General features: G+C 36.4%; 3 protein-coding genes across 3 annotated transcripts; all 3 read left to right on the top strand.

Annotated features, from left to right (window-relative positions):
* LOC145594910 (F-box/FBD/LRR-repeat protein At5g56420-like) lies at positions 1-3,198 on the top strand. The gene is made up of 3 exons (XM_081651260.1): positions 1-1,290; positions 1,387-1,581; positions 1,782-3,198. The coding sequence occupies exons 1-3, from the start codon at positions 58-60 to the stop codon at positions 2,034-2,036; spliced, it is 1,683 nt and encodes a 560-aa protein (XP_081507386.1). The 5' UTR covers positions 1-57; the 3' UTR covers positions 2,037-3,198.
* Positions 3,199-3,919: 721 nt separating this feature from the next.
* LOC145595130 (uncharacterized) lies at positions 3,920-7,077 on the top strand. The gene is made up of 4 exons (XM_081651498.1): positions 3,920-4,919; positions 6,115-6,304; positions 6,480-6,724; positions 6,816-7,077. Exons 1-2 carry the CDS (start codon positions 3,939-3,941, stop codon positions 6,133-6,135), a joined length of 1,002 nt encoding a protein of 333 aa, XP_081507624.1. The 5' UTR covers positions 3,920-3,938; the 3' UTR covers positions 6,136-6,304; positions 6,480-6,724; positions 6,816-7,077.
* Positions 7,078-7,896: 819 nt separating this feature from the next.
* LOC145593843 (uncharacterized) lies at positions 7,897-10,392 on the top strand. The gene is made up of 5 exons (XM_081650212.1): positions 7,897-9,425; positions 9,509-9,715; positions 9,835-9,963; positions 10,106-10,203; positions 10,293-10,392. Exons 1-5 carry the CDS (start codon positions 8,196-8,198, stop codon positions 10,390-10,392), a joined length of 1,764 nt encoding a protein of 587 aa, XP_081506338.1. The 5' UTR covers positions 7,897-8,195.
* The last annotated feature ends 402 nt before the right edge of the window (positions 10,393-10,794 follow it).

Raw genomic sequence — 10,794 nt, 5'->3', positions numbered from 1 at the left:
TATAAGATATATCTGAATTGGGAGTTGAGAGGTGTATTTGGGTGTTTGAATAGAGATATGGGTGATGGAACAAGTTCAATTGATCGAATCTCGGAACTACCTGACTTCATTCTTCACCATATATTGTCTTATCTTTCAACAAAAGAGGCTGCTCAAACGGGTGTTATATCCAAGAGGTGGCAATATGTTTGGGAAACATTCCCCATCCTTGACTGTAATGAATGGTTTTTCGGAAGAGAATTAGATATACTTAATCCGAAGGAGCTTGGGATTCCTAAAGATGAGCGTCGTAAGATTTTTAGTCGAAGATTGAAGTTCATGAGTTATGTTGATGAGAAGCTGCGTCGATTTCGTGAGGAGAATCTTTGTGTGAAGAAGTTTTTTCTTCATATAACCCTTGTGAGTAATGATTTGACCCCTCGTGTTGATACTTGGATGGACCTGGTAGCTGATTTGTGTATTCAGGAATTAGATCTGTATATTACTATGGGAAGAGAAAGACTCTATGACCTGTCTAAGAAGTTACTTACAATGGAATCGTTAACCGTTTTAACTTTAAGAGGCTGCCTTCTATTAAGCAGCCATCTTGACAGGAATGCTGTTAAGCTATGCTCTTTAGTTGAGCTGCATCTTAGGGATGTCTCTATAGATGAGAATACAATTCAAGATCTCATTCTCTCAATTCAATCAATGAAAGTGCTGTCTTTGAAGAATTGTTTGGGTTTTGAGAATCTTGAAATATGTGATCATGGTAAGCTGGAGAAGATGGTGTACCATCCTCATAAAGATTTCAAAGCCAAAAGGTTTAGCATAAAGGTGCCAACTTTAAAAGAACTCGATTTTTGTAGTGTTGACGAAGAAAAGAGGGAATGTGAAATCATTGTCAGTACTATTTGCCAAAATCTGAAACGTTTGTCTTTATGCGGCATTCCCATAGATGCAAAGTGGCTACAGAGCATGATTACATCCTTTCCTCTGCTTGAGCATCTGTTTTTGGGTGGATGCATACTGCAAGAAGTTATGAAACTCTCAAGTCAAGTTCTCAAGGAGATGCATGTTTGCAATTGTAAGAAACTGGTGAAAGCAGAGTTTGATACACCTAATGTGCATTCATTTGTGTATCGTGGGAAGACCATGCCTCACTTATACTCAAGTAGTGTTGCTGCTTATCGGACAGCAGAGCTTTCTGTTCGTCTTGAAAATATGGACAGTTTATGGCTCATGAGGTTGAACAACTTTCTCAAAGATAACAAATTTCAGGACCTGACTTTTTGTATGACTGCTAAATCAGTATGTCTGCCTTTGAACTTTGTAGTGCTTATATAATTCCATTATAAAGATTTATTCCTATGCTTATTTTGGACAATGTTTTTCTTGGTTTGTCAGGATAAGGCTATCCCTTTCGATGCTGAGGACTATGTGGGAATCCAGTTTTCTCCCTTGGAACTCAACATTATGAAGTTAATTACCCATACATTGACATCAGTAAACTATGCAGCTCTTTTAGATGCCTTATTTTGGAACTTGCGGCCCAGGATATTGTCTTTAGAGCTTAATTATTATTCTCCTGAATTTTTGAAGGTATGCCTTCATTTCTCCTATCTATCACTTTATATATTGGTTTGCAATTGACTAATACGGAGTAGCAAGTTATCGATTACGCATCTTAAATGCTCCTTGCACGGTTGTTCATGGTTTAAAAAACGTATGAATGCTTTGAGAAGAGCATCCACCAATACCAAGGATGAATTAAAATTTTGAACTGTAAAATATTGTTGCAGGGAATACTGAAAGGTTTGGTGGCTAAAGAAGAACCAAATTGTTACTGCTCTCAGAATCTTGAATGTTGGCGTCACTCATTGAAGGACATAAAGCTAATTAATGTGAAAGGTTTGAAGAGTAATATTGTGTTTAATGCGATAACCCTGAACAAGTTGACTAATTTTTTGGATGATTGGGTGATTGAAGCCCAGAAAACTGTTAAATCTTGTGAGCATCTCAAAGTACAAACTTTATCTTTTCAATTGTCTTGGTAATATGCTAATATTGTACAGTAACAACGCCTTATGTGAGGTGTGGTATAGTAGAATTGGGAATATATGCGATGTGGTGATGTCCTTACGCTGCTAGTGTTTGGAAGGCTTCCTATATTGCAGACTTCCAATATTTGGTGATTTAGTGGGATGGGTAGAGTGGATTTTTTATTTATTCTTGAAGTAAAAAAGAGTAGAATAAACCTGTGAATGAGAGGGGAATAAACTGCTGGGAATATGGTAGCAACGAGTCTGATGCAGTTTGGCATCCTTCTGTGGCTGGTAAGCAGAATGATGTATGGTACTTGCTTTGGAGATTGAGGTGGGAGTTGGCATGGGAATTGTAATTACATACCATAGTGGGGGTCTGTACAACGGACTGTCTGTAAGCAGTTGAAGCAATCTTTGGATGCTAACATTGTGGAAAAAAAGGCAATCGTGCTTGAACATCTGATGGCTCTGCAACGCAATTCCTGTGCTATAATTTTTTAAAAACAACTGTTTGCAAGTTTTTAGTATGGGACTTACTTGGGTGTTGTAGTGAGGGAAGCTTTAAATTTGCTAAATGTTATGATTTAGGTGAGTATGTTTATATTTCAAAGCAGCTGCTGAGGTTCCTCATGCCACGGCACAACCTTAACCCTCTTGATTGCCCTATAAGAGTGTGGGTTGGGGATGTCCGTTGGTTGTGGAGGATGTATTAGCTTCGAACTATTGTCTATCTATAAATTAAAAGCTAATATAATGATGCATTTATCTAAGAAAAAACACCTTTTTGAAACTTACAAGTACTAATCTAGTAATCTACCTTTCATCTTATTTAAGTACATGTAGCAGCTCTTTCAGGTATGCTAAGTGGTCGTTTCTCCCCTTCCCAAATTTGTCACCACCTATGTTATTATTTACCTTCCAAATCCCAAGCTTGGCTAGCATCAGTACTACTAAAGCTATCGCCATCTACTCGTAGTAGTTATTCCAGAGTTGCTACACAACCTTTTAAATTTGTGTGGAACACTTATTCTTGGCTAGTAATACTTTTAAAGATCTCTGTGCAATTAGAAACACCCCTTTGGATGATTTACTTGATGGGCAACGAGGGGTTGTTATACTTGGACTGCTTTGTTAACTCATGCATGATTAACCGAATACCTACTTTGATTTGTTAATTCATGCATGATTCACCAAATACCTACTCGAAGTATGATTGGTCGTTTATTTATATGCAAAAAAATTTTAAATGAAAATATTCTATTCTTTCTATATATCTCGTCACATGATCCTCACCTCTGCCATACTCACATATTTATAGTAATTTTACCTAAATAATTCACCTAATATTACTTCTACATAAATTGAACAAAAAATTGGGTGTTAACAATCTTCTCTGTGCTCCTTGGACTCTTTCTCTCCTCTCAGGCTATCACCATTCCATCAAATTCAACAAATTGAAAGGTAATTTTTTTTTTCAATTTCAGTTTAAATTTGTGTGTTAATTACATTAAATGATAGTAGTATTAAAGAGCATATTTGCATTTTATTACAGATTCTGGATTATTGGAGGTTTGAATGCTTCTTTTGTTGTGCAACATTTTTCAGTCTGAATAACTTTTTTTAGTCTGAATAACTAAAATATTGAGAGAGATGGATGATGAGGGAAAATCCTGTATTGATCGAATATCCAAACTACCTAACTTCATTCTTCACCATATATTGTCTTATCTTTTCACAAAAGAAGCTGTTCGATTGAGTGTGATATCTAAGAGATGGCAATGTGTTTTGGAAACGTTCTCCATCTTTGATTGTTCTGAAGGGTATTTCGGAAAAGATTTGAGTGTAATTAATCCGAAACTGAAAAGTATTCCTAAAGATAGGCGTCGTAAGATTTTTAATCAAATAGTCGAGTTCATGAGCTACGTTGATAAGAAACTGTGTCGATTTCGTGAAAAGAATCTTCATGTGAACAAGTTCTCTCTTAGTATAACTCTTGTGAGCAACAAGTTGGCTCCTCGTGTTGATACATGGATGGAATTGCTTGCTGGTACTTGTATTCAGGAGTTAAATGTACATATTCGTGCAGGACATGAAAGACGACATGATCTGTCTAAGATTTTATTTACAATGGAGTCATTAACTGCTTTAAATTTACAAGGTCGTGTTCTATTAAGTAGCCGTCTTGATAGGAATGCTGTTAAGCTATCCTCTTTAGTTGAGCTGCGTCTTATTGGTGTCTCCATAGATGAGGATACAATTCAAGATTTCATTTTCTGTTGTCGTTCAATGAAAGTATTCTTTTTGATAAACTGTGTGGGTTTTGAGAGTCTTGAAATATGTGATCATGATAAACTCGAGCAGATGGTGTACAAGAATTTACATAGAGACGTCAAAGACAAAAAGTTTAGCATAGAGGTGCCAACATTAAAAGAACTCGAAATCACTTTTCGTAATGGTGGTGAAGAAACAATGGTATGTGAAATCATTATCAGTTCTGTTTGCCAAAATCTGAAACGTTTGTCTTTGTGGGGTATTCCCGTTGATGCAAAGTGGCTACAAAACATGATTACATCCTTTCCTCTGCTTGAGAATCTGTATTTGGGTGGATGCATATTGCAAGAAGTTGTTAAACTCTCAAGTCAAGCTCTGAAGGAGATATGTATTAACAACTGTATGAAGCTGATGGAAGCAGAGTTTGATACACCTAATGTACATTCATTTAAATATTGTGGGCAGATCATGCCTCGCTTATATTCAAACAGTGTTGCTGATTATCGGACAGCACATTTCTCTTCCCGTCCTAAAGATATGGACAGTTTATGGTTCATGAGGTTGTACAACTTTCTCAGAGATTTCAGATTTCAAGACTTGACTATTTGGATGATTCCTTATTCAGTATGTCTGTCTTTCAACTTTGTAATTGCTATTTTGATTATTCCTTTGGTTATTTTGTGATAATATTTTGGGAAATTCTCTTTGGTGAACTCCAACTTTTTCATTTTCTAAGTGGTAAACATTCTTAAATTTTATTATCATTGGTAAACCTAAATTTTTTATTACCATTGATAAGAGTTATTTTTAATGAAAATCTTTAACTATAGTTAGTTTTATTATTTTTTTAATAGTTAATTCATTATAAAATATTTATAAAAAAAAAAAAAAAAAAACCAATACCCCTCCCCCACCTAGCCTAGCCACCAGCAGCCCCCCTCCCCTAGCCGGCGGCCAGGCCCCTGACGGCGACCAGCAGCCCCCCTAAGCCACCGTCGTCCAGTCTCCCCGCCCCACTTTCTCTCTTTCCTCCATCTCGACACATCCCCCACACCCTCAGCCACCGTCGTTTGCTAATCACCCCCACCCTCACCACCGTCGTTCGCTAACCACCCCGAAAAACGGCCCTCTTCCCCGACGAGTCCCCTTCTCTTTTCGTGCTGCCCGAAAACCTAAAACCCCACCTAAAACCCGAATTCGATTTCTGGGTTTGGATGAACGGATTTGGTTTTTTTTGTGTTTTTAGGTTGGATTTAGGGTTTTTGGGTCGAAGAACAGAGGAGGGGGGTCGTCGAGGAAGGGGGTCGGTTTTCGGGGTGGTTAGTGAGGTCGACGATGGCTGAGTGGTTTCGAGGGGAGTTTGGGGGACGGGAGTGGGCGGTTTTTGTGGAGGTTTGGGGTGGAGTGGGTATGGTGGTCGGTGGGTTAGGGAGGAGTGCAGGGTGGCTGACGGGGGAGGGGCTAGTCTGTGGGTTAGGGAGGAGTGCAGGGTGGCAGATCGGGGGTTAGGGAGGAGTGCAGGGTGGCTAACGGGGGAGGGGCTAGGCTGTGGGTGGGTGGGGTTTGCTTTTTTTTTTTTTTTTTTTTTTTAGGTTTGATAAAAAAATATTTCTAAAATAAATGTAAAAAAAAAAAAAAACTAACTAACTATGGTTAAATATCTAGTTAAAATTCATCATTAATGTTGTAATTGACTTAATATAAAAATTTAGGTTTATCATTGATAATAAAATTTAAGAACGTTTACCACTTAGAAAATGAAAAAGTTGGAGTTCACCAAAGAGAATTTCCCTAATATTTTTCTTGGTTTGTCAGGCAGGGAAATTTCCTTCAATGCTGAGGACTATATCGGAATACAGTTTCCTCCCTTTGAACTCGACAATATGAAGTTGTATATGAATGTATTTACATCAATAAACTATGCAGCTCTTTTAGATGGCTTATTCTGGAACTTGCGTCCTAGGATTCTGTCATTACAGCTTCTTTTTCTTTCTCCTGACGTTTTGAAGGTGTGCCTTCTTTTTTTGTCATCACTTACTTTCTATTGGTATGCATTGCAGTGACAAGTTTTAAATTATCAGTTGTGCAATTGCTCAATTGTGTATGGTTTGTGGAATGCATGAATACTTTGAGAAAAGATTCTACTAATACAGAGTATGAGTTGAAATTTCGATATGGTTGCAGGGGCTACTGAAATGTTTGGTGGCTGAAGAACCAAATTGTTACTGCTCTCAGAATCTTAGATGTTGGCGTCACTCGTTGAAGCGTATAAAGCTGATTGATGTGAAAGGTCTGGAGAGTAATACTGTATTTAACGCGATGACCTTGAACAACTTGACTAATTACTTGGATGATTGGGTGATTGAAGCCAAGAAGGGACCTCAGGAGAAAAATTTCCCTATGACTTCTTTATCTTTTGAATTGTCATGGTATACAAAAGTTGCACAGTTTCACCTTGGTTCATCTTATTTCATTATTTGAGTTTTGATCGCTGAGTATCTTCATACCTTTCTTTGCTAGGTGCTAAGCTCTTCCACTTAAGCTATGTTGTCGCTGTTCCCGTTACCAAAGCTTATGACAACCATCGTCGTTGCCTTCATATTACACAGTTTGGCTAGCACCAGTGTCATTCAAGCCATCACCATCTAGCAGCCTAGCAGGCCATCTAGTTGCTGCACAACCTTCAACTTTGCTTGTAACAATCACTGTACACTTTGTGTACTTAAATAACTTACTATGCAAATTTTTTTTTGACTACTTTTATGTAAACTAATTTACGTATATTAAGTGCTTCTCTTATTTTCATCGTATAATATGTCTATGCTACTTACTCTCTTCGTTTGTTTCGATTAGTATGTTTGGAGTTTTTCACAATTATTAAGGAGAAATGAATTGGATACTAGTACTTGTAATTGATTTTACTTCAAAGAAAAAAAACATGCATGTATTGGTAGAGGATGCATGTGAATCAAGACAAAAATTGGTACATATTGTACTTATATACGAAGTACTTAATTAGCTACACAAACTACATTACGGGATCATACGTACATGTATTCCTTGTATACTTTCTCTATTTTAAAAAAATTACACCGATTTTAAAAAATGTTGGGATCGTTTCTCAACCCTGCCCTTGTGGCACTCTAAAGAACGCCATCCCAAACCCAGAAAAACCTAACTCTTGTAATTTAGTCACTCTGACTTCCATTTTTACACCTTAATTATTCTCTCTTCTCTTCAATCTCTCTCTTCGTACTCGTAACAAGGACTGTTCTTCAGGAGCTTGCATTTATTTTCATTCAGGTAAGCTTTCGCCCTATTCATTCTCAATTTTAAGAATTTGAAGTTAATTTTGACTTGGTTTTTTTTTTTCCTGAGTTTTTTTTGGTATTGACCCTTTTGTTAATTAATGTTCAATGTTGTGTGTAAACATTCTGATGAACTAATTGCTAGTTGCTAATTTTATTGGTTGTTTTCATGCCCAATTTCATGTTACATTGATGACTTGAATTTGTAAAAAAAAAAAATCCATAAATTATAGATTCCATATTTCTGAGAATAGCTTCATTAAATAATAATCTAGCTTTTTTTTTCCAAAGATATTTATCAAAGTGTGCTCTTTGGTGATCATATATTGTTATTTGGAGAATGTCCTTATATTAGCTGATAATTTCAGAACTTGAAAAACAGAGGAAATAAATTGAAACCCTGAGCAAATTCAACAAATTGAAATGTAATTATGTTTACATTTTTGTGTTAATTACATAAATGATACTATTAAGGAGTATATTTGCATTTATTACAGATCCTGGATCATTGGGGGTTGTATGCTTCTCTTGTTGTGCAACATTTAGAGTTTGGAGTAGATAATTTAAAACTGGATAATTTAAATTATGAGATATGGATGATGAGGGAAAAACCTGTATTGATCGAATATCCGAACTACCTGACTTCATTCTTCACCATATGTTGTCTTATCTTTCAACAAAACAAGCTGCTCAATTGAGTGTTGTATCCAAGAGATGGCAATATGTTTGGGAAACATTCCCCATCCTTGATTTTCATGAAGGGTATTTTGGAAAAGATTTGTGTGTCCTTAATCCGAAGCAGAATTGGATTTCTAAAGATGGGCGTCGCAAGATATTTAATCAAAGAGTCAAGTTCATGAGCTATATTGATAAGACATTGCATCGATTTCGTGAGAAGAATCTTCGTGTGAACAAGTTTTTTCTTAGTATGACTCTTGTGAGTAACAAGTTGGCTCCTCGTGTTGATACATGGATGGAATTGCTTGCTGATATGCGCATTCAGGAGTTAAATGTGATTATTCATGCAGGACATGGAAGACGACATGACCTGTCTAAGATATTATTTACAATGGAGTCATTAACCCTTTTAATTTTATCAAGCTGTGTTCTATTAAATAGCCGTCTTGATAAGAATGCTGTTAAGCTATCCTCTTTAGTTGAGATGCATCTTATTCGTGTCTCTATAGATAAGGATACAATTCAAGATCTCATTTTCTGTTGTCATTCAATGAAAGTATTCTTTTTGATGAACTGTGTGGGTTTTGAGAATCTTGAAATATGTGATCATGATAAGCTCGAGAAGATGGTGTACTATTCTCAAAGTGGATTCAAAGATTTAAGCATAAAGGTGCCAACATTAAAAGAACTCATTATTCATAATGGGGGCGAGGAAACGATGGTACATGAAATCATTGTCAGTTCTGTTTGCCAAAATCTGAAACATTTGTCTTTGTCGGGAATTCCTATAGATCCAAAATGGCTACAGAGTGTGCTTACATCCTTTCCGCTGCTTGAGCATCTAGTCTTGCAAAATTGCGTATTGCAAGAATTTATGAAACTCTCAAGTCAAGTTCTGAAGGAGATGCATTTGTTATATTGTACGAAATTGATGGAAACAGAGTTTGATACACCTAATTTACATACATTTGAATATGGTGGGAAGACCATGCCCCGCTTATATTCAAATAGTGTTTCCGATTATCGGACAGCAGAGCTAGAGGTCCGTCTTGAAGATATGAACCGTTTATGGTTCATGAGGTTGAAAGACTTCCTCAAAGATAACAAATTTCAAGACCTGACTTTCTCTATGACTTCTATATCAGTATGTCTGCCTTCCAACTTTGTAATTGCTTTATTATTCCATTCTAAATAATTATTTTCAGACAATACTTATTGGTTTTTCAGGGTGAGGCGATCTCCTTCAATGCTGAGGACTATATGGGAATCCAATTTGCTCCTATTGAACTCAATAATATGAAATTGGCTCACTTGGTTTCGTATTCGTTGAAATCAATAAACTTTGCAGCTCTTTTAGATGGCTTATTTTGGAACTTGCGTCCCAGGATTTTGTCTATACTGCTTGAATATTATTCTTCTAAAAAATTTATCAAGGTATGCCTTCATTTCTCATATCATCACTTCTATATGTTTGCAAATGATTAATAACAAGTTGTCAAATTAAGCATCTTATTAGTTCCTTGCTCGATTGTGTATGTATAACATTGTTGCAGGGACTACTGAATAGTTTGGTGGCTGATGAAGAACGAAAATGTTGCTGCTCTCAGAATCTTGAATGTTGGCGTCACTCATTGAAGGATATAAAGCTGCTTAATAATGTGAAAGGTTTGAAGAGTAATACTGTATTTAACGCAATGACCCTGAACAACTTTACTGATTTTGTGGATGATTGGAAGATTGAAGCCAAGAGAATAGCTAAATCTACTATATTTGTCAAAACGTTATCTTTTCAATTGTCATGGTAATAAGACTGTTTGTAAGCAGTTGATGCAATCTTTGGATGCTAACGTTGTGGAAGAAAAGGCAATCGTGCTTGGAGTTCTGATGGCTCTGAAATGCTGTTATAAAGCCACTATTTTCAGGTTGCTAGTATGAAACTTAGGTGTAATTGTAAGGAAAGATCTAAAATTTGCTAAATGTTTATATTTAGGTGAGTATGTACTTATTTTAGAGAAGATACCGAGGTTGGTCATGCTACAACACACCTTAACCCGCCCTTGATTGCTCTAAAAGAGCGTCGGTTGGGTATGTCCTTTGGTTATGAAGGATGATGTGTTTGCTTCGGATTGTTGTCTATTTGCATAGTGTATACAATTAAAAGTTACTCGCATTAGTTATTACTCTGTTATATATAATTAAAAGTTATTAAAATTGAGATCAATAAGTGTACTTAAGGGTCGAGATTTCCTTACCTTCCCATCTAATCTTAAATGTCTGACTCGCAAGTCGCAAGTATTAGATTAAAAATATCGTGAGAGTTGATATCTGGTCAAGGTCTACCTTTCCAGGCCATTAACAAAAAATTGATACATATACCAACGCCTTTTCGGTGCAGCAAGCCACGGTGCATGTGGCTTGCTGTCAACTCAGCAAAAATAATGGAGTTTGACACTCATGCACAATTTCAACTAACTCTTAGTTTCTTCCCTAAAAAAATAAAAGTAACCCTTAGT

Source organism: Chenopodium album, chromosome 19, assembly GCF_948465745.1.
Source record: "Chenopodium album chromosome 19, dcCheAlbu1.1, whole genome shotgun sequence".
Classification (NCBI taxonomy): domain Eukaryota; kingdom Viridiplantae; phylum Streptophyta; class Magnoliopsida; order Caryophyllales; family Amaranthaceae; genus Chenopodium; species Chenopodium album.
The sequence above is the reverse complement of the archived record's forward strand: the minus strand, read 5'-3'. Positions and strand labels throughout refer to the sequence as shown.